Consider the following 24,292-nt stretch of genomic DNA (forward strand, 5'->3'; position numbering starts at 1 on the left):
TCGTAGTTAGGAAAAGGAAAAAAATTATCTATTTTTGTACTAGTATCCAATCTTTTAATCATTTATTTTAACTATAATAACTCAATAACTCTTTTATTTAAAGTTGTGTTTTCAAAAATGTAAGGATTTTCAAAAAGGAACCCTTATTTCATCATTGTTTAGAAGTGAGTTCGAAGGTGCACTGGGTCACTGTCAATGATCTGTAGATTTTATTTAGGTACATTTCTAAAATAGGGATGTTAGGTCCCTGGATGTAGGGACGTTGTTTGAGGTTGGTATAACAAGCCTATAGGTGTACGTTTGGACCATATAGGCAAGCCTGATGGTGCACTCGTGTATCTGCAGTTGTAATGAATTATTAGTGCTATTAACAACAGTTCAAGAGACACGTGCATTATTGTGACTAATTCACAACATGCTGAGGAATGATTGCTGAAGGCAAGGCCTCTTTTGAGAGTTCCTCTCAAACCAGTGAGACACTTCCAGCCTCAGATCATGCTGCTCAGGAGTGGGTTAACACCCTTGCAGCGAGCCTCTGTTGCAGCTGAACATACAGCCAGCCTCTCTAGTGTCAGTGCGCCCGTCTGCCGGCCTCTCGTGGATGCCCATGTGACTGAGCTGCAGCACTGCCAGTTTGCCACCCCTCCTCCAGCTCTCTCTAGCTCACCCTCCCTCTGTCATGCACATATTCGCACTGGGATGAACAAACCAAAGCGGGCCAATGGAGCTCCCTGCAAGCTGGAACATCCGAGGGAAAAAAATTTAAGAGAATGAAAGAGGGGGAAAAAAGAAGATGTTTATTTGTGTTTTTAAGGCCCCTTCAATGTGTGTAGTGACTGAGAATGCATGAATCTGGCGATAAAACCAACACGACAGCTTAACCCGGAAAGCAGATCCATGCTTTCTGACAAGCTACTGTCTGTTCTGCTCCGTCTGTCTGCGCCAAGCAGCAGTCGGACAATGAGGTACTTAATGAGGCTTTCTGGAATATGACACCATCTTAAAGTCCTCCATCTAAACTGGAATTCAAATTCCTGGATTCACCACATGTAATCGTCTACTATCCCGGTCCTTATGACAGGATAGTTTATTAGAAATAAGTTAAATCGTGAAAGACGAGAGATACAGGAGGCAGATTTACAATAACATTTGAAGCCATTTAATTGAGGATACTGAGAAGTCTTAAATCAAATTGTGATTACAAGCAAGTTAATTGTTAGTGCAAGCAATAAACCCATAATACCCTGGAGCTATAAGTGCAGTTCTTGACTTGTACAAATACAGATCCTAAGAAGCACGAAGATGATGAGAGAATGTTACAATCAACTGAGGAAAAACAGAGGAAGCTCTTTTATGAGATGTTAGGATATTGTTATGTTTCATCATCGTTACGCCATTTACTTTTAACAGGTACCCCAGGTCTAAAGATCAAGGATATGTGGAAAAATGTGTCCTACTTCATCATTATGCTGCAGGAGGCTCGAGAGTTCTTCAGGGAATGGAACAACAAATAGACCCCTCCAAATAAATAGCTGCTTGCTGAGTCTGTTACCGAGCTGGACCGCTATGTGTTGGTTATTGGCTCATTCTTACAACCCTTGAGGGAGTGGTCCATTACCAGCTGGTAACGGCCAGCCATGGCAAAGCGAGACACAGGCTTATTTATAATGTTTTCACTCATAAGCCCAGTGTGTGATTCATGAATACGATCATGTGTGCCCACACTCAACCTGTTTTTTGGAGACTGATGCCAAAGCCTACCGATTCATACGTGAACTTAGACATTACTGCTAAACCAGAGTAACCCTGCTATATTTGCCTGACAGAGCTTAATTCAGTCATTAAAACGCTCATGCACGCATCACATTAGCGCATTCCATGATTCACTCTACCCACTTTCTCAAAAGCATGCAAGCAAACAGTTTATCAGATGAGTGAAAACTCATTTTGAACTTGGAAAAAGGTCCTAACACAGTTTATCTGATAAGACTCACAAACATGGGTTATGCAAGAAACAGTCGGTGTTATGCTATCAGCTGTTCAGCCCAGTATAAGACGTGTGAAAGACTAACGAAAAGAAATGAAACATGGAAACACATGTGAGACTGATTCTTGTCCAAACTCGCTTCATAATGTGCTGGGTAGTGCAGGATTGCAGACATGCTGACTCCATACAGACGGGGGTGGAGGGGGAGGACCAAAGCAGTATCAAGATACCCTGTCCTTGTTGATCACTGCCCCGATTCTTCACAATTTAGGAGAGTCTAAATTTGGGACATTCTTCAAATGAAATGCAACCTGTAATACTTTCTGTGTCCTGGAAACATGTTTATATATTCTCTCACATGCACACGTTCCCTCCCTCTTGTTTCCATGGTGCCCTGAATTGAGGTCAACCAGTATTTTTTTCTTTTTTTTTGAACAAGTGCACGTGTGCCTGGAATAAACAGGCAGATGCTGCGTTCTACATGTCTGTTCCTGATGGTGCGGAATAGGGCAATAGCACAGCCGCACAGCAGAATATGGTCAAACTCTGACAAACACGTGCATGCGTACTACAACTGTCAAAATAAACACATAAGCGAGAAATGGAAAAAAAAATAAATAAATAAGCAGCTGCCTCGAGTGACACAAATCAAATCAAATCAAATCAAATTTATTTATATAGCACATTTCATGTACAAACAGTTCAAAGTGCTTTACATAAAATAAAAGCATTGCAGCAGGGAGTGCAAGAAGCATTAAAAATACATAAAAGAATTTAAAAAGAAACAAATAAAATCATTTAAATGAATTTAAAAACAGGCAACAGTCTAGATAAGTTAAAAGATATTTCATGCATAGACACATGAGAACAGAAATGTCTTTAACCTGGATTTAAAAATGTCTACATTTGCTGAAAGTTTAATCTCCACTGGCAGTTTGTTCCACTTGTTTGCAGCATAACAGCTAAATGCTGCTTCTCCATGTTTAGTCTGGACTCTGGACTGAACCAGCTGACCTGAGTCCTTGGATCTAAGAGCTCTGCTGGGTTTATATTCTCTGAACATATCACAGATGTATTTTGGGCCTAAACCGTTCTGGGATTTGTAAACCATCAGCAGGCTTTTAAAATCTATTCTGTGACTGACTGGAAGCCAGTGTAAAGATATTAAAACTGGTGTGATGTGTTCAGATCTCTTAGTCCGGGTTAAAACTCTAGCAGCAGCGTTCTGGATGAGCTGCAGATGTTTAATGCTCTTTTTGGGAAGTCCAGTTAAAAGAGCATTACAGTAATCGAGTCTACTGGAGATGAATGCATGGATGAGTTTCTCCTGGTCTTTTTGGGAGAGGAAACCTTTAATTCTGTTGATGTTTCTGAGGTGGTAAAAAGCTGCCTTGGTGACAGCTTTGATGTGGCTGCTGAAAGTCAGATCTGAGTCTATCAACACTCCGAGGTTACGAACCTGGTCAGTGATTGTAAGGTTCCGAGTCTCAAGATATTTACCAACGCTGACCCTCTTCTCTTTGCTACCAAACAGAATGATCTCAGTTTTGTCTTCATTTAATTGTAGAAAATTCTCTCTCATCCAGGTGTTTACTTCCTCCAGACACTGACACAGTACGTCTGCTGGGCTGCAGTCGTCCGGTGACAGAGACACATAAAGTTGTGTATCGTCTGCATAACTGTGATAATTGATGTTAAAGTTCTGCAATATCTGACCCAAAGGGAGCATATACAAGTTAAACAGAAGAGGTCCAAGAATTGACCCCTGGGGGACTCCACAAGTCATGGCCACTCGCTCAGATTCATAGCTGCCAATTGTAACAAAATAACTCCGGCCTTCTAAGTAGGACCTGAACCAGTTAAGGACCGCTCCAGAAAGTCCAACCCAGTTTTCCAGCCTGTGCAACAGGATTCTGTGATCTACAGTATCAAACGCAGCGCTGAGGTCCAACAGGACCAGGACTGAAACATTACCAGAATCAGTATTCAACCTGATGTCGTTTAACACTTTGACCAGAGCTGTTTCAGTGCTGTGATGACGTCTGAAGCCTGATTGAAAGTTATCAAGACTTCCACTTTCATTCAGAAAGTCGTTGAGCTGGTTAAATACAACTTTCTCAATAATCTTAGATATAAAAGAGAGATTAGAGACAGGTCTGTAGTTGTTCATCATAGAGGCGTCTAGAGTTCTCTTCTTTAGGAGTGGCTTAATGGCAGCTGTCTTTAGTGACTTGGGAAAAATGCCTGATGCCAGTGAGCTGTTAACTATTTGTAGGAGATCACTTTCTACTGAGGTAAAAACAGTTTTTAAAAAGTCGGATGGTATTATGTCCAGAGAACAAGTTGTTGATTTCAGATGCCGAACTGTTTCCACTAGGATTTTTAAATTAACAATATTAAATTGTGACATAACATCAGAGTTATTTCTAGGTTTTAGACACAGATTAGTTTTCTTGTTTTTCTGTGTTGCGTGAATGTTTTGTCTAATTGTTTTGATTTTTTGGCTAAAAAAGTTGGCAAATTCGTTGCATTTCTCAGTGGAAAGGAGGTCTGGGTTTGACTGTTTAGGAGGATTTGTGAGTTTTTCAACCATAGCAAACAGAGTTTGAGAATTGTTGACATTCTTATTAATCATTTCAGATAAATGCAGCTGTCTGGCCTTGCACAGCTCATTGTTATAACTACGCAGGCTTTGTTTGTACAGCTCATAGTAAATCTGAAGCTTTGTTTTCCTCCATTTACGTTCAGCTTTCCTGCATTCTCTTTTCAGGTTTTTGACCGTAGTGGTGTTTCTCCATGGTGTTTTCTGTTTGATCAAGGTGCTCTTGATTCTTATCGGTGCAACAGCTTCCATTACATTAAAAATTTTCAAGTTAAAATGATCCAGCATTCCTTCAACCGACTCTGCACTCATTGTTGGTAACATAGCTATGGCCTCCCTAAACTGAGCACTTGTTTTTCTCATTGATGTGCCTCTTCTTAACTGAGTAACACAACAGTGGAATCCAACAGAAACGGTCCACCGAGATATAATGCACTTAAGTGTATCGGTCAGTTGTATCCTGTGTTTTTACAATCACGTAACAACCTACATGCCAAGTACAGTGCCTCCTCTATGGATGTCCATCCATTCAGAGGTCAACAATCATTTTAGTCTGCCAGCCTCCAACCGTCATTCCTCTGACATGTGGCCTCTGTCCTGACATGAACTGAGCTGAATGATTATCCATAATCCCAAAAAAGGGAAGTCTGTGGGCAAGAACAACCTCCTGTAACATTCTTTGCTGCAGCGAAGCTGAAGCAGCCTGTGACTGAACACACTTCCTTATTTGATCACTATGGAACATAAAAGGTAGACAGTGAGGTTCAATATGTTTTGTAACTTGTGCAGAATTCTCCTTTGCATTATAAGTTTCAGCGGGTCCAGATAAGTCCGCAGCACAGAGCGATTCTTCCTTATCAGGAACTATCAGAGTCGCTGGCTCTGATGCTGCTGACCCAACAGATGGCTAGAGAGCAAACTGCACTCTGCACTACAAACTTTCTGAAGATATGCAACATCTTACTGCAAACACTGAAGGACTTAAGCTTCCTCAACATGTACAGTGTGCTCTGTCAGCCTCAGTGTTGCATTTCCAGTTCAGTCCGGTGTCCAGGTGAACATCCACATATCTGTAGTCGTTCAACTTCTCTCCCAGGATGGAAATAGTGCTTTTCCCTTATTCCCAGTCCTCCTAAAATCCACAGCAATCTCCTTTATCTTGTTTCCCTGTACTCAGCAACTGCAGAGTCATCAGAGTATTTCCAGAATAACAGAACTCTGACTTGTACTGAAAGTCTGAGATGTCCAGACTAAAGAAAAACTGAGAAGGAACAATCCCCCTGTGCTGCTCATGCGCTGCTAACCAGCTTCTCAGATACACAACCTCCCAATCTCACAACTGATCTGTTTGTCAGGTTCTCAGCACACCAGGTGACAGTGGAGGCTGCTTCTACAGGGAGGGGGAGGCAGAGAGCGTCTCCGTTACATGATTATACAGCATGCAGGTTAGCTAACCATGCATATAATGAAGCTCCAACTCAGCGGAAGACAACTAAATATATGGTGCCTATATTATGCCAATTTACGGATCCATAATTTCATAACTGGGGACAACCAGAAGAGGCTTTCATACTTGAATGTTCAAAGAGCACATTCCTTTTCTCACATTGCTGCATCACCTCTTGTCACCTTCTGTCTGAAAACGCTTTATTTTAGCTCCTGTCTATTTAAGGAGCCTCCTCCCAAAAGGCGCAGCGACGGCTGAGCTAAAAATATGGGCAGGCAGGCAGTTAAAACTTGTCTAGTTGGATTTTTTAAACTGGGAAAATGAGAAAAACATGCCTCTTTTTTCTCTTGTATCATGACCGTTTTACTCAAATCACGTTGAAATAAACAGAATTAATGATCATTCATCGCTCTGTTTTTCAATTTACATTCTCCATTTTTAAACTGCAAGCATTCTAACCTGGTCTGCGTTTCTCATTTAAATAATTCGTATGAAGAAAAATCCTCTTCTCATTGTACACAACATTTGTTTCTTACCAACAGCATCGGCTGACACAGTCGGGATCGATACTGGAACTCCCTAAACATGAGCAGAGTGAGAGGCCGTCTCTGAGATGATTGCTTATCTTGGCAGGGCTTAAGTAATGGTGCTATTGATTGGAGGTTAATGTTTTCAAGCTATAACAAAACATCATTTTATTAATGCATCAAATGGGGCCTGACCTAACCAACAGAAAGCAGAAAGCCACGAGTCTCTCCAGCAAAATACAGGCAGCTCTTATGGCGGCATTTCGCCCAGTGAGCAAAGCTATGGGACCACAACGTTATCTCTGACAACAGCACGAGGGGACGATTGAGTGGAGACACCCATTTGTTTTCCTTTTTCCCTACTACTTTATTATCTCTAATCCCAATCCCATTCTCTCCAAATTGTCTGGATTATCAGGATAAGATGGCACAAATGCAAAGACAGGTGGACGAGACCTTCTGCCTGTTGTTGGCAGAGTTTATCTTGCTGCTGCATTAGGGAAAATAATTATAAGAGCAAGTCTTTTTTTTCTGAAACCATTACCTACACACTTCTCTACTGTTGACATATCGACAAAAGAATAATTCCATTTAAATAAAACAAAAGACTAACAAGTCAAACACCACACCTGCTAATACTCTGCACAAATGCCCACACAAATCTGACATTCAAACTGAGCAAGAAGCGGCTGAAATGACAGTTAGTGACAGCAGCTAACAGCCGCATTCGGACAGAGAAGTTCTAAGAACGCATTTACAACAGTAGTTTTTAAAAAATGGCGGGGCCACAAGAAACAGAAAGTTGACAAGGGGCATAGCTACTAACCACCAAACACCTACGTCATATGTGTTCCTATGGAACCCAGAAAAGACCCAGCCTCTGAGAAGAAGCTAAAATGGTTATAGGAACTGAGGGCCGCGGTCCCTAGATCCTGTATGTCCGAATGCTTGAAAAAACGGCTCTATTCCTGAAAAGGTTATAGGAATTGCAAAAGGTTCCTACAGTGGGAATGCGCCTAATGACTCAGGCTGAACTCTCACCCTTTGTTCTGAAGAGTGTGCGATGGACACGTGTTAATTTAACACCGTGGATTGGACTAATGGGACAGGTGGAGAGGCCTGAAAGATCAGTGGACTTTGAAGTGGAAATTCAAGGAGAGGAGATGCTGAGAGCTGTCCTTTATTAAAAAGGAATAAAGCAGCGAGTACGAGTCGAGTGGGAGCAGCAGGTGTAATCACGTCACAGGAACACACAGGCGCCTGTACGCCACCAAAAGTCAATACGACAGCGTGTCCTGACCGTGAGCTAAGGATATACCTGAGTGTTTGTGGGAATGTGAGGCCGGTCCATAACGTAAGTCAATACGTAGACTACAACAGTCAGTGCAAATACAAATAAAAAGCTTGGTACCGGTAATTCATATCCTTAAAATCTGCTTTCATACACTTACTAGTGAGGGTAGCTTTGATGCATTAACACCACTGGATTGGATAAAGGCAGCTCAGCCCTCCAGGGCAAAATGACACACACATGCACACAAAGGCTCAAACCCTTTCATGCGTAATGTTTTCCATAACCGAGGTCTAAGATCAGAACGGAGCTTGGTGATCCTTGCTGATCCTAAAAAAATACACTGAAAGCCGGCAGCCAAGAGAAAAGAGGCCATTTTATGGGCCGAGGAGAGGAGAGTAACGGGGAGTAAGGGAACCGATAAGAGAGGTACACATGGTACTGATCAGCCTCGCTCAGTGTTATTGCTGAGAGATGCACCTTATCTAAGTGCAGTGACTCAGTAGAAGGTAATCTGTTCGAGCTGGCACGGAACATAGTTACACAACAATGCAGGCCACCGCTGGCCTTACACCTGGACAGAAAAATCCACATAAACGCCTTTCACGAGATTTCAGCACATCTTTAAGTCACACAAATCACTTGTGCTGGCTGCCATCTAAATGAAAACCCTGAGTGGAGATATAACAGCCCTGCTGTTGCAGCATCAGGTATATGTTGGTTACCCAGCAAAGTAAAATCCAGTCGTTTGCCATCTACAGAAAGCTGCCTCTACCACAGCATGTGTGCTTTCAAAGAAAAATGCTTTCCACAGCTCCCGGCGGTGGACATGAATGCTCAAAGACAAAGTGACAGGGGCAGCCTTGGTCTTTTGTGCAACGTACCGCAGCCGATAACACAGCCCACAGCTGCTGACTCTGACCAGAAGAATCGACCAGAATTGGAGCAATAATCACGTATTGATGTCATTCTGGAGCAGATCACATTACATTCTGACTGCAGAAAAATGTCATATCTGAGACATAGAGCTGGAAGACAAGACGGTCTGTTCTGATTTACCAGCAGGACCGTTCTGCATCAGCTCTGTTGGAAATCTTAAATTTTGAGCAAGCTTTTTATTGGGTGCGATATGGAAATTTGCATTTGTCTCAAGAGCGCAGGGCGAGTCATAACCATTTTCAAATCATTTCCAAGATATGTAAAAATAAAAAAGTACCTGCATTTTGAGGCAGATACAATGAAAAACCTTTCACATCTAATCCAATTTCATGATGACTAAAAGGATCGATAGTGAAACACAGTGTCATTGAACAGCTTAGTTATAGTTATAACTTATTATTACGTAACCATAATATTGCTTTGACTTTGCAGGGCAAATGGGCAAATTAGTAAATGCAGAAGATATTAAAACACACCGCCAATATCCGTCCTCATTTTCGCACAATCATTCCTTTACAGTGTTAGCAAAAACAAGAGTCCTTGCTACCACAACTTTTCTACGTTAGCAGTGCGGAGAGCTGGGTGGGGTTTCCTCATCGATGTGCCAATTCAGTAAATGAAATGAATTAGGGATGAACCGATCCGATCACCGGAAATCGGGGGTCGATCACGTGGTTTCAGACTCGGTTGGAATCGGACTTTACATCCCGATCAGGGATCGGATATATATCTATATATGTATATTTATTGTCATTATTTGAATTTTTTTATCAGAACTATAATATTTCAAAACAAATAGGAAAAAATAACAACTTAGTATTTACTGTTATGTGGTGGTACACCGTCAGACCGTCTCAACCAGGGGTCGCGTTAACCGAAAATTTTTCGTCGTTGACCGTTTTTTTAAAACGGTGACGGAAAAATCTGAAGGCCATCTGTCATGAAATTCACACCCCTGACCACTTGGTGGCGAGTGAGCATATTAATTAGTCTCTCTTGATGCATGACCTTGTTGGCTTCCCTCGTTCAGAGAGTCTTGCCGACTTCTGATCACTTCACTTGGAGAAATGTTCCAAACTTTCCAAACTTTGGCTGAAGTGGCGCTTGTAATTCCAGTGTCCAGTGTGGCAGCAGAACGCGGATTCAGAACAACATCAAAACAGCCATGAGAAATCGTCTGTCCAAAACCTCATGACAATAACCACTGCAGCAATCCCACTTGAGACATTTGATTACACACAAGTCCATGCGGACCAGGAGGAAGGTGTGAGACTGTGCGTTCAGGCCACAGCAGGCGAACTGTTCATATTTTAAGTGCAATCGTTTAATTTCATTGTTCATATGTAGCTATTGGGGCCACAGTCAGTGTTTTGGTCTGCTATACATCTGCTTGATGTATGATGGTGCGGTGTGGATTCTCTGTTCAACTTGTTCGGACTGAATATTAATCCAAATTAAATGCTATTGAATATGTCATTATTATCACAAGACAAATAAAACTTAGAACAAGAACATTTAAACTTCAGTTCTTATAGTTTATATAATTTTTAAAATTAAAGCGACGGGTAAAATAGATTATGACGGGATTTTTACGACCCTGTCAGTCAAAATGACGGACAGCGAAAAAGTCTAGCGCAACCTCTGGTCTCAACTCCACACAGAAACAACACATGCGGCACGACGTCACTTTGCTGCGTGCCGTAAAGCGAAGCAGAACACGCCAGCAGCTTTAAGCTGGGGGCGCGAATGTCTGCGGTGTGGAGGTATTTTTAAAAAAAAATCAGGGACATCCTGGATCTGTTTCTCCACTGTTCTTCATTTTTTTTAATGTACTGTAGAAGTATTGGATCGGGACTCGGTATCGGCAGATACTCAAAATCAAATGACTTGGACTCAGACTAGGGGGCAAAAAAACCTGATCGGGACATCCCTAAAATGATTGTCACTAGAGTAGGTACCAAGAGCCTCGATAACACAGATCAAAAAGTTACGTGTATTTTCCCCCGTGAGGCAAATGAAACCAAGGAATCCTGAAACTGTAACTAAGATGTGATCAGTGCTATAGGACACACAGTCACAGACAGACACTGGACGACGTAGCCTTGCTAGGCCAAGCCATCTCTGTTCTCCGAGCCCACAGCAAATGCACCATCTCATCAGATGGGAGGAGAGGAGGCTAAATTTGCCAACTAGGCCTGCACTGTTTAATGAATGAATACATTCTCTCACTGCTCAGATCCTATTAAACTTACATGAACCCTGGAGCATCTTTCTCTTCAACTTTGCAACCCTCTGTGCTATGAGCTTTGAGAAGCCACACACTGCAAACAGGCTACAGATTCATTCTGAAGCCCAGGGAGAATCTAGAAGATAAAGGTCTATTTGTAGTTTATCTGGATTTTCTGGAATTGCTCTGATAACTGCCCCTTGTGGTGGCCTAAAATGTAAGAGGATGTCTTAAGAGAGACTGCTTCATCAGACCAACGGTTCAAAATCTGAAAGTTTTCAACTTGCTGTTAGTTAAAAGCTAAGATAAACGGCAAATCTTTATATCTAAAAAGCTGGAATGAATTAATCTAAATATGATTCTAAACACTGCAAACTGCAAACTCTCTGGGTAAACATGCTTAACGTGATCCACAAAGTCTCAGTTCCAAGTCGGTTGTTGATGAACAAACTAATCATCTCAGCTGTATTCTTTACTTAGAAATGTAGTTCATGTTTTGGTCTATAAAGAGTAATACTCATTTAAACATAAGTTTAGATGAGATATGAGCACTCTGATGAAAGCAGGAAGACTGACACTGTGAGAATGCACCACCATGCTCCTTTCTTGGCTAAAAATAATTACTACTAATTCTATGTGGGTGGCTGTGATATGGTTGAAGGCGTTGTGCTTCTTTATGACTGCGCTCATGCTCCAGGTGCTGCTTATGAAATAATAAACAGTGTGCGCTGTGGGTACATAACTCTTTTAATTGAAAACAGCAGGCCTTTGCTTTATCTCTACTCGAGGAAGGCCAGGGCAGCGTGACACTGCAGCCATTTATGACTGAAACTAAGCCAGAACCTCACCAAGTGGCTGCAAAGTCACCGTAACAGAAAAATACAGCAAGAGCGTCTATTACATTTTCCTGACTCATCCATCCAGCATGTATCGTTCAGAAAATCCAAAACCCGGGCCAAACACAATGCAGAGAGCTCCGCTGCTCTTGCCTCTCTGTGGTGTCTGCTGAAAATAGCTGTTATGCCCCCCCCCTCCCCTCCCCTCACTTGCAGGCAAAATCAGCAGCATGTAAAATGTAACACGACCGCGTCATCGTTTACGTCAAAAATCATGACATCACATGACCTATCTGGCAGATTCTAAAAAGCCTATATGTGTTTCTTGAAAAGGCCACCGGGATGCAAACTGATCCTGGCGCTTATAGCGTTGAAGATGCGGGGGAGTGGGGGGGCAGAGAGAAAGTGAGAGGGAGGAATAAGAGGGAAGCAGATGGATGGTAAATTCCACAGGAGGCAACCTAGCCTTTGTGCTTCTGTCAGCAATTCTGACAGCCCATGCCAAAAGAGGAGAACGGTGGAAAAAAACAAGAGTGTGGGGGAGGACGAGTGAGAGGAGCACATAGTGAGACATGAGTGACTGAGCCGGGGGAAAGCACTCACTGGGGAGGAGGAAGGTGAGCTCCAGCTCACTCTGGAGCAAGGAGAGGAGAGGAGACTGTTTCCAATCCAACTGCGGGGGGTTAGATAATTGAGATTAATGCTGTCATGATGGCAGTAGACTACGGGGACAAATTACAACTGCGTGAGGGTGAGAAGCTTTGAAAGGGACTAAATGCTCAAACAGCTATTTAACAGCCAGCTGTGACACCCACACAGCCTTGTATTCTCACATTTGGAGCAGCTGAGCTGCACGGCTCAGCTCACGATTGCACTTACGCAGGATCTGACGTTAACCAAACACTCACATTGAGCTCTATGACGTGTTACGGGAAGATTTACCATCACTTTGGAGCCAATGAGAATCAAGCTGGACCTTTGCAGCTGACACTCCCATCCATTCCTATTCATTTGAACAACCCCCCCTCCTATAATGGGACGTGTGGAGATTATCCACACAGTATTCAGCTGAATTGCCTCTAACAGACTCTCTCCTTTATGAATCTTTGCTGACAGATGTTCCGCGGTTGTCACAATGTGCTCCACACCTGGCCCTCCTTGTTGCAGGGCTAAGACAAACTAGCTTCACCCACAATAGATTTGTATCATGAGAGGACACACAGATCCAGAGTCAGAAAACACAGACTAAGTCCTACAATAAATGTAAATTTGCTTCCATTGTGGTAGATAAAATTATTTTTGAGGAGCAGCATTAAGCTCATGCTGTTTGGCGGGACTCCTCGTTTCACTGAAACTCCACCACGGAGAAGTAGAGAGCAAAATGACCACGTCGCCTACCCCAAAGTTTTTACTCTGTGACAGTTTGAGAGAGTCCAGATCACAGAAATTTCATCATCTCCGAGTGTCTCTGCTCTTGTCCATTTCCTCGCTAATTTGGACTCACAAGGTGTGTCAGCAGAAGCACCATCTACAGTGCACGTTTGAAATGTGTCCCCCAAGCAGCCACTGGGCATTGGTCGTGAGAGCATTAGCACGTGCCCTTAGTACCGCTACAGTCTAAAACACAACAACTTTGCTTTAAAACAGTCAGGAAACTTCTCTATCCAGTCTAATCCAGCCTGAAATAGCACCAAACATGTGTTGTGCCCTTGGCTTACGTCAAATTATTCAAATCACGGCTCATATCCACAAATGTCAGCTCGTGTAAATCCTCAACCTGAGCATATTATGCAGGAAAGAGCTCTACTCAATCTCCACAAAGCCTGTGTTTCCCATTACATGTGAAGGAACACGGACTGAGCAGGCGCACACAAGTGATATTACCCGAGGTGATTGAGACACACGCCACCAAGCATGCTTGGAAAAAAAAACACGAGCAGCCTAAGGTGCCTGGTGTCCATTTCCTCTCTTCTGACACAGTAAAGCTTCGTCCAGACCAGTTGGTCCCTTTGATTCAGGAGCATGTTCAGTGTCGAGGTGCTGAGATCCTCATAAAGTCAACACTTTCCTCACCGGGGAAAGGGAACAACCAGTGAATGTAACATGAACGATGGCTGTGAAACCCTGAAGCTGAACATACAGCCAAGGGCGTCTTACTTAACCAAACACACGCACATATGCACATCCACTCGTATACTTAGAGTCAACACAAACTGCAATAATAACGTTCCTTTAAATCAGTGATCCCGGCTTACACAGCCTCAACAAAGCTCTGTTTATCTAGAATTTAATATTCACATAAACTTTTCAATCTTTTTAGATGATAAGCTTATCATTAGCTAATAGTTATCATCTATATGCATGCAGGCAACACTCGAAATAAACTGAGACCACCTCTCATCGGGAGAAGAAACAATAATTTGCTAATGTTTGTGAATAAAACAAACAGAATGAAGTGGACCTCATCCCACTTGATTTATGATATGGTGATTTGACACTCAGCAAAGTTGTTCATCTGACTTCATTCAGTCGCACAAAGGAAACGGACAAGTCAATTAAGTCTACGGTCACCAAATCATATCTTTCTCTCCAATTACCGGTGAGCAGCTGCTCAGTGTCGCTGGTTTGATTTCCAAAAATGACAGCAGGAATCGACAGTTGGAAATTACATGCCTAACTCTCCCAAAAGGGACTCTCCATGTGTCTTAAAATAAAATTATGGCGTTTGCATATCTGTTAAACAATATTATTTTTTTTAAAAAATTTTTGGGGGGGGGGGTGTTCCCAACAGTAAATATCTGGGGATGAAACAGCAGAAGTATAAAATGGTCTAAAAACAAATAAATTAAGCAGAGGTGGCTGTATTTATTCGTTTCATTTTCAGGGTGCTGAACAAATAATAATAATAAAAAATAATAATAATAATAATAATAAATCAGTTATATTTGTGTTTTATGCGTGACGTGGTAACAGTAGATCCTAAGAGCTGTGACACACGTAGGAAAAATATTCAGAGGTGGTCAGATCCGAGCTACACCCCTGGCTATCTCTATAAACCAGCCATGTAATTAGTGATTTGATCAGCTACATCATTTATCATAATGCCCTCATGCACGTCTATTCCCCCCCCATGATTTGTATTGTTTCTAGTTGATCAGAGGGCTGTGCTTATAAGCATGTACACCAAAAGCTACACAGGTACACGTCCTGCATGTCTAGCAGTAACTTCACCTGCTCTCCACATCCATTGGTTAGCTGCTAGCCTAGCTTACCAATTCCTTGCTAGCAAAGATGAGTCGGGACTTTCTGGTCACAGCAAGAGAAAAGGAGACGCGACGGGTATAGATGGGTGAAGGGAAAATAAATGAACATAAAAGGCACATATGGTTACCCTGATAAATGGCAAATTACCCATGTCTGCGGCGTCCATCCCGTAGCTAACCCCAACAACCGTGTCCGCATCATCGGATGCTGCGGCGACGGACAGCGGGCTCCCTTCCCTGGCCTCCGACAGCCCAACCGCTCCCTCGGCTGTTGCTTCCATTCAGCCTCCCGGAGGAAAAACAGGCAAGTCCTCCAAATGAGAGACCCACAGCGACGGTGTGGTTGACGAGGGACGCGCTGTTTGGTGTGTCACGGTAGTCAAACGGACGAATGTGTGACAGTTGGCTGCAACGGTTCCTTCATCAGCGCGGCGTGTCCTCACGACAGCGGCAGAGTCCGCTCCTCTCCACTCCTCCCAGGTCGGTTGCGCTGCACTTGGTGCTGCTGCCTGGTGTTGTGCCGATTATGGAGACTGCGGCTCCATCTGCCGGCAGATGTAGGAACTGCAGCCAAGAGCTCAACGTGCTCATTGCTTGTGGTTAGAGTGGACTTATGGAGTCTCTTATTTTTGTTTGGACTCACAATGTGTCCGTTTTCTGTGATTTTGCAGAAATGACATTACATTGGCATCAGAGATTAAGTCAAAACATATTTCCAGTTTCCTCTTTTCCAACCCGAATCACTGCACTGCACGTGACAACCATATTGATATTATATATTTGATCAGATACACCAAGTGTTGAAACTGAAAAATACTTCTCTGGATACATCTAAACAGTATGTAGGAATTGAATTGTATACATGAAATGTTGAGTTTGAAACAGTTTGTCAACAAAAGATTTGTAGGATTCTTTTATAGATTTTCCTTTAGACACTTAATTCATAATCTGTGGGCTATATGTTAAACACTGTCACAACTCACTAGATATTTTAATCCAAAGCACTGCCAATATTTACGCTTGGGGGAAGAAAAAGAACAAAATTATAGTAACAATAAATACCGGAGACAAAAATATCATTTCAAATCAATCTCAGTGAATTTTATTCGGACAAGGCAAATTTTCGAGCTGCGAAAACACTTGATGCATTCAGGGATCCTTTCTCCTTGACTCCAGAGAACCAAAGAAATATAAGTTCTGTGATCCTCCCAGGAGGTTTGCACGCCATTTTCATCAGGTCTGCCCTATCCGCCACGCGGGTTTATGAACAGACCGTCACTGGTCTGGGGTGGACTCAGACTATATCTTCTGGTGCTTGGAGAGTCAGTGAAAGGAGGGAGGAACACTCAAGGTAAGACAGAGCGAATGGAGTAATGTGGCGTATGTGAAGTTAATTGGGAATCAGGCATCTTTTAGGTGTTTTAAAGGTATTTGGGAAGATCCTTCTCCACCACCTGAAAAGATGAATTGAAATTGGCATCAGTTGCACAGACTAACGAAACAGTGTGATATATATAAAGTGGCCTATCCACACACTTGCACCATTCTATGAATATTCAGCTGGAAATGACATCAGGTAATTAGATGATTCCACTGAACATTGGATATTTTGTATACAACTAATATATGACATTAAAACGTGGAAAAGGTAAGCAGAAAATAGCATATTCACAAGTCTGTTATGATCTATTCACTTTAGTATTAGTGGTTAAAAGGGGGATTTTGTACATACACTTGGATCATCCATGGGTCCGTATCTCTTCACCACCTGACCCTCTCTGTTAATCAAAAACTGGAGAAAAACACAAGAAAGAAAACTAAATGACACTGAACATGACAGTCAAAAACAACAAACAAAACTCTCACCATTCTTCACTAATCTATCATCTGGATATACTTTTTTTTTTTCCAAATAGATCAATTTTACTTAATATTCAGCTCTGCTGATGTAATATTATCCACATGAGTGATAAAAACTGTTTACCTTGGTGAAATTCCACTTTATGCTACTGCAGGAAATGAGAAAAAAAAAAAACATGTCAGACAAAAATGATCTCATCAAACCACCATTCAAATAAAAGCTTTGCTTCAGGGGGTCCTTACTCTAATTCAGTCATAAACATATGAACCATATTGTGAATGAGTGTTAAAATCAGTGAGCTTTCCCAAAAAAGTTCTTGTTGTAAGATTCTGTATTGAGATTTCACTCATTTATTTCTTCCCCGCTTACTTTCCAAATGTGCCTTTCCCGTTGGGCTGCTCCTTCAGCCACTTCCACAGAGGGTGAGCGTTGGCCCCGTTCACATCGATCTTACTGAACATGTCGAACCGAGCGTTGTAAGACCGGGCAAACTCCTTGATCTGATTTTCATTGCCTGGCTCCTGCAGAGCAAGAGAAAGGAAAAAAAAAAAAAAAAAAAAAAGACTAGTCAACACTTTTAAAAGTACCGGGTCTTCATTTATAAAACAGGCTTTACAACCAGTTTTGATCTTAATGACTTCAGCAGAAAAGCACTTTTAAAGTATCTGCAGAACCTCACTTAGATGTGGAAGTGATCTGGTCTTTCCATGAGCTTCATGAACAAAGTGCCAGGAATTAATTACCAGACACAAGGCATCAACTATTACCATTACTACTCTACCATCATTGTGATATTCCAAACCGTTTTCTTCTTTCCATGGCTAAACTAAACCTTAAACAGTGCTGGCAAGGTAGCTGTAGTCGGTTTAAGTTGATCTGGGATATGTAAAACACATAAAGTGCACAAGTTACAAACAGGATACTCAGAACCAGTGTGAGAACTTACATTCAGTGAACACAGACTTGTCAACATTTCTGACAATGTGGTTAAATCCATGTTCACTGATGAATGCAAGACCTCTTTATGAATGAACCCCAGAGCTGGTGTCAAATAATCCATAAATCAAATGTGCTTATTTGGAGGGGCACTGATGGAATCCAGCCCAATGGAGGATGGCTTCCACCAACACCAGTGCCCCATTTCCCAGTTTGAAAGAGAGTTGAATCCACATCTGAATTTAAGGCCTTATTTTGGCCAAGTCCTAGCCTGGCGACGCCATCCTACGTACTTCCGCCCAAAGATTTTGGCTCCGCACATAGTCTGGCCAAATCCCCCTACCTCGGTTCGCTCAGTGTTTTGCCAATCAGCAAACAGTTGCGAGTGGCGACGCAGAACTCACGCGCGGAGTCCATTGTAGTCCATATAATTGTAGTTCAACCGCAGCGGAAATAAACATGGCGACGGAAGAAGAGACGCTAGAAGCTATCCATGAAGTTGTCTCAACTCTGGAGAGCATTACACAATTAAAACAAGAGCAAGAGGAATGCCTCGTCAATTTTGTTAGTGGCAAGGATGTCGTAGCTCTCCTTCCAACTGGCTTTGGGAAAAGTTTGATTTATCAAATGGTACCGGTATAATGAAAGCGGATGTGGGAAGCGTGATTCGCGAGCTAGAGCCTCGCGAGAGTAAGCATGAACCTCGGCGCATAACCTACGTCCTTTCTAAACATTACTGATTGGTTAAGGGAACTCCAATGAATTTAAGTTGCTGAGTAAGGTCCCACCCTCCATGGAAACGGATTCCTCTTGGGTTTTTCCAGACTGTTTGACGGAGTCAACAGTCGGCTTTCGCCCAGGCTAGCCAAGTCCCACCTCTACACCGAGTTTCATGAAATTAGGCTTCGTGATAACAGCAAACGAACAAACTGCACCGATAACACGCTGCCACTTAGCCAAAATGTTGTGCATACTCTCCTCCGTCTTGGTATTTCACATTAACGGGGGTTTCAGTGTGGCGCGGAGCTTTAACAAAACAGTCGGGTGTGACGTACCTGATTCCCAAACTGGTTAGAAGGGAAGCCCAGGATGCGTAAACCTCTCTCAGCGTACTCGGCGTGCATCTGTGCAAACTGAGAGTAGTTTACTGAGGTTTTGCCTCATCTAGAGGCAACGTTGGTGATGATGACAACCTCCCCCCTGAAAATACAAAAGACACACAGAAAATAAGACAAGGGTTATTAGGCTAATAACAGGATGCTGTGACAAATTTGGGTAGAACAGGTCCTAAACTAATTTACCTGTATTTCTCAAGAGAAGTGAAATTGCCATCGATATCCGTTGCGTTGAATTCATAGATAGATGTGGCTCTCTGCCAGTCCTCTGTTGGGGTAGACTGTTGAGAAGGAAAGAGGGAAAATTTTTAGGAGAGAAAAAACAGTATTCATCCTTTACAACATAACAGAACGTAATTACACCATCAATACATCAAGCGTTAAAAACAAACAAACAAAAAACAGTCACAATTTGAAATAAACAGAACAAAAGCAAACTTTTGCCAAATTCAAGTTCAGGTCTTGCAACATAAACCAGTTCTTCTGTCCTAATCTCATGGTTTCTTACCATAGCCTGCAGCAGGACAGAGAAAAGCACTGTGCACCCCAAGAGGCGCATGACTGCCTTTCAGTTAGGCCCTCTGAAGGCAGAAAACAACCCGATCTGTAAACCCCACAGTGACCTCAGCAGCACCCTGCCTTGATGAATCTCACCACTGAGAGAGCGCATGCAGTCGTGTCCTCATATAGAGGGAGAAGGTGATCATTAACAGCACTTGGTAGGCTGCGATTCTCCGATAGGTCCCTCTGTACTGCTGACAGAAATCCAGCTCACCAACGCAAGCGCAATGCAGTCCACAGTACACAGCTATGTCATAATCTCAGGAAAACTGAGCTGCATGTGGCCCGGGCAAAGGGCAAGCAAACATGTAAGCTCATTGTGTAATGTGATTAACTTCCGATTTGCATGTTCACCTTGGCAAAACGAAAAGAAAAAACAACAACAAACAGCCTCTTTATTTCTACCAAATAATCATAATCCCCCAGGAAAAAAAAACAAAAGAATCAGTCAATCAAGCCATTAATGAACTGCTGAATAAGTTTGCTGAAGTGGATGAGCTCCAGTGGAAGTTTTGTGCAAAAGCATTGCACAACAAAAAGCTTAATCAGGCATGTTGATTTGATTATTAATCAAAGGATTTTGTTTTGTGGAAAGTTTGCATGAAATTCATCATTCGTGGTTTGATACAGTCTTGATTCAGACTGTCTGAGGTCCTCTCAAAGTTTTCCTTCCTTGAACTTTGTCCATTTGTTTTCAGAGGAATGTGGGTCTTTTTTTTATGTCATTGTCTTATAAGCTACACAACACTGACCTGTGAATCACTAAAGCATAAATAAGGCACCCAAGTAAAGGATGAGCCAGTGTGTGTTTGAGTGTCTGCTCATAACATATGAAGATATATGAATATATAGGCTATAGAAGAGAATTGCTCAAGACGTTTCCTCAGTACGTTATATCTTTAGAAGTAGGTACTAATTCAGAAGAAAACAAACAAACAAAAAAAACAAACACCATTCATAGTTACAACATATTTAGTGAAAGTTTAACGTGCAAGTTGAAAAAAAACTGAGAAGCAACAGAAAACGCGCTGGCTTGACCTCGTGTTTTCAAAGCTCCTGACAAGAATGACTCCTGCCGTGTTTAAAGATGATAAGCTTATCAGCTGATGCCTTTCATGCAGACTGTCAGAGCCAAGCGGTGGTGCAGAGACATTCGGTGCCGTGAACTGCAATGTAACTTTGTACGTTTGTATAACCTTAAGTGCACAGCCCGAGCAAACAGCGTTTACAATTATGCGCCGAAAGGCAGGCGAACAGAGGAGCTTTACAGAGCTGACAGAGACAACATGCCGGGTGTGTTATGCAAAGCCACGACAGACGGAGCACCGAGGTGACGCTCTGACTTCATAATATGAGGAATTTATGAGGAAAAAAAAAAAAAAGGCATGCTGTTAGTACTCTCGAAGATAGCAGACATCACTGTTTACATAACGTCACAAACTCAGCAGCACTCGTAACACATGCCAAGTATTTTGTAGGTGTACGTTACCGTTGTGGATAAAACAAAGTACAGTACCATCGCCAGTAGTGCTCCGCTGCTCGCTACCGACCCAATTGCCAAAATAACATATAACGGCCTCATTTTTGTCAAAGAGGAGGCGAAATTTATAGAAATTTGGGCCTGTTAATCCATCGCAGCTGCACGTGACTCCGCCTTGCAGCGTGTTGGGAGATAATGGGGGAGGAGGGGGAGGGGGAGGGGGAGGGGGGTTCCTTTAAATGTTTCTCCTTGAACTTTCTTTTTATTAATATTAGTATTATTGTTATGAATAGTATGTTTATTTTTTGTCACTAGTATTAGTTGAAGTAATAGTATTATTATCATCAAAACTCCACCCACCGTGTGTTCTTTCATGACGTCATCACTCTGCGTCAGGAAAACGTGCGAGCAGCAGCATGCAAGGGGAAACAAAGATGTCCAAAGTGTGGAGGGGAGCATGGATATGAAGAGTGTAAAAATGAAAAGGATATTTGCTGTAACTGTGGAGGGCAACACAGGGTGACTTATGGAGGATGCGAAGTTAGAAGAAAAGCAGTGGAAATAGAACAAGTTAAAGTCACTCAAAATATAAGCTATGCAGAAGCTGCAAAGAGAATGAAGAAGCCAAGACAGGTGTCAGGGGAAACAATTATAAATACAACATCAGAACAAAGACAGATGAGAACAGATACAGTGATGACAGCTGAGATGAATACAACAGCAGAACAAAGACAGATAAGAACAGATACAGGGTTGACAGCTGAGAAGATTATGTTGTTCATTGCATATGTAATTAACTGTACAGAGCAAGTAAAATATAAAACAGAAAAAATCAAAATAATAGTGAAAGGAGCAGAGAAATTCTTTGGGATAAAGGACATATCTTGGGAGCACATAAATAAAAAGTTGGGGGGAGAAGGGAAGACAGGAGGACAGGAAGATAGAATATAATGTTCATCCTGCAGTGGAATGCCAGGAGTTTAATTGCTAATGGACAGGAGTTTAAGGGATTTATTAAAGAATTTAAAAAAGAGTTGGATATTATATGTATTCAGGAAACTTGGCTTAAACCAAGTTTAGATTTTGTTATTAAAGGATATGAAAGTGTGAGAAGAGATAGAGAGGGAGGGTCTGGAGGAGGATGTATAATATTTATAAAAAATGGAGTTCAATTTAGAGTAGTAGCTAAAGGAAAAGAATTAGAATATATTATTATTGAAATTTGGACAATAAATGGGAACATTAAAATAATAAATTTTTATAATCCATGTAAAAACTATCTTTAGAGGTAATGGAGGAATTTGGGAAGTATTTAGAGGGTAAAGTGATTTGGTGTGGGGACTTTAATGGGCATAACTCATTATGGGGTAGTTATAATGATCATAATGGGGAAGTAATTGAAGAAATAATGGATGTTAAAAATTTGGTAGTATTAAATGATGGGAGTGGAACAAGAATTAATTTTAGAAATAATACAGAGTCAGCCATTGATTTGACAATAGTGTCAAATTCTTTAGCAGGTAAAAGTTTATGGAAAGTACTTAATGAAACAATTATAGGAAGTGATCATTACCCTATTATGATAGAAGTTAAAATGCATATAGAGAAATATTGTATAAATGAGATGAAAAAATGGTGTTTTAGATCTGCAAATTGGAAAATTTTTAGGAATAATAGTGAATTAAAAATACGAAAAGTGGATGTAAATAGTAGTATTGAGGATTTGAATTTTAATATATGTAATGCTATAGTAGAAGCGGCTCATCAAACTATAAGGATAAAAGGAGGGAAAAAGGAAAGGAAGTTGGTACCATGGTGGACAATGGAATGTACTGCAGCTATTAAGAAACGAAATAAAGCGTTTAAAGTATTAAAGAAAAATCATAACCCTCAGAATTTGAATGAATACAAAAAATTACAGGCGATGGTAAGAAGAACTGTTAAAAATGTAAAAAGAGATTATTGGAGGAGTTTTTGTAACTCAATAGGGAGGGAGACAGAAATATCTAAGGTATGGACAATGATTAAAAGAATGAAAGGAATTAAAAGAGTGACTGGATATCCAGTATTAAATAATGGAGAAATAGCAGCAGTGACAGATAAAGATAAGGCAGAGATGTTAGCAAAAGTGTTTGTTAAAATTCATAGTTCTGAAAATATCAGTGTAGACGGGAAAAAAGGGAGAGAAAAAACAATTCTGGAAAATAAGGAGCTATTGGAAAAAATGGTAGAATCGGATGATGTATTGAATATGGCATTTACAATAATGGAATTAAATAGGGCACTTAAAAAATGTAAATTAACAGCACCAGGGAAAGATCAGATTTGTTATGTAATGGTAAGTAATTTAAGTGAATTTTCTAAAAACATATTATTGGAATTGTATAATCGAATTTGGGAGGAGGGAGAAATACCAAAAAGTTGGAAAGAAGCTGTGGTTATACCAATTAGAAAGCCAGGGAAAGATGAATCAAAACCAGAAAATTATAGACCAATAGCGTTAACATCCAATATATGTAAAATAATGGAGAGAATGATAAATGAAAGATTGATATATTATATAGAAAGTAAAGGACTTATAACAGAGGTTCAAAGTGGATTTAGAAAAGGGAGGAGTACAATGGATCCAATAATAGGTTTAGAGCATGAAATTAGGAAGGCTCAAGTAAATAAAGAGAGTGTAGTAGCAGTATTTTTTGATATTGAAAGAGCGTATGATATGATGTGGAGGGAAGGGTTATTAGTTAAAATTAGAAGAATGGGTATAAGTGGTAACATGTTTAAATGGATTAAAACATTTTTAGAAGAAAGAAAAATACAAGTGAGAATAGGGAAGGAATATTCTGAAAATTTTAATATAGAAAATGGGACACCACAAGGAAGCATAGTAAGTCCAGTATTATTTTCTGTGATAGTAAATGATATGTTTAAGGAATCAGAAGGAGGAATGGGTTGTTCACTGTTTGCTGATGATGGAGCAATGTGGAAAAGAGGAAGGAATTTAAAATTTATTGTAAAGAAGCTACAGGAAGCAATTTCAATGGTGGAAAAGTGGTCATATAAATGGGGATTTAGGTTTTCTGTGGAAAAAACTAAAATAATGTTTTTTACAAGGAAAAGAGTGGATGGAGAAATTAAGTTGAAAATATATGGGCAGGAATTGGAAAGAGTTAAGCAATTTAAATTTCTTGGGTTATGGTTGGATGAAAGAATGACTTGG

The 24,292-nt window shown here is 41.2% G+C and overlaps 2 protein-coding genes across 5 annotated transcripts in view; both read right to left on the bottom strand.

Moving 5' to 3' along the window:
* The window catches only part of pip5k1ca (phosphatidylinositol-4-phosphate 5-kinase, type I, gamma a), a 45,046-nt gene extending 29,461 nt beyond the window's left edge, over window positions 1-15,585 (bottom strand). For both annotated transcript variants that reach the window (XM_075485068.1, XM_075485066.1), the window contains exon 1: window positions 15,268-15,585. In XM_075485068.1, coding sequence (XP_075341183.1) covers window positions 15,268-15,400 — 133 coding nt within the window. In that variant the 5' untranslated portion in view covers window positions 15,401-15,585. The remainder of the gene's footprint in view (window positions 1-15,267) is intronic.
* A 610-nt stretch (window positions 15,586-16,195) lies between these two features.
* Window positions 16,196-21,271, bottom strand: gpx4a (glutathione peroxidase 4a). 3 transcript variants are annotated; one of them, XM_075485071.1, is made up of 7 exons: window positions 21,109-21,271; window positions 19,218-19,312; window positions 18,972-19,116; window positions 17,350-17,501; window positions 17,104-17,128; window positions 16,852-16,911; window positions 16,196-16,573 (listed from the first exon to the last, which is right to left on the bottom strand). In XM_075485071.1, the coding sequence occupies exons 1-7, from the start codon at window positions 21,172-21,174 to the stop codon at window positions 16,541-16,543; spliced, it is 576 nt and encodes a 191-aa protein (XP_075341186.1). In that variant the 5' UTR covers window positions 21,175-21,271; the 3' UTR covers window positions 16,196-16,540. The 3 variants fall into 3 exon arrangements, with proteins under 3 accessions (XP_075341186.1, XP_075341185.1, XP_075341187.1); XM_075485070.1 differs by having other exon boundaries at window positions 21,082-21,271; XM_075485072.1 differs by lacking the exon at window positions 21,109-21,271 and adding an exon at window positions 19,540-19,772.
* Between the last annotated feature and the right edge of the window lie 3,021 nt (window positions 21,272-24,292).

Source organism: Odontesthes bonariensis, chromosome 15 (assembly GCF_027942865.1).
Source record: "Odontesthes bonariensis isolate fOdoBon6 chromosome 15, fOdoBon6.hap1, whole genome shotgun sequence".
In the NCBI taxonomy this organism is placed as follows: domain Eukaryota; kingdom Metazoa; phylum Chordata; class Actinopteri; order Atheriniformes; family Atherinopsidae; genus Odontesthes; species Odontesthes bonariensis.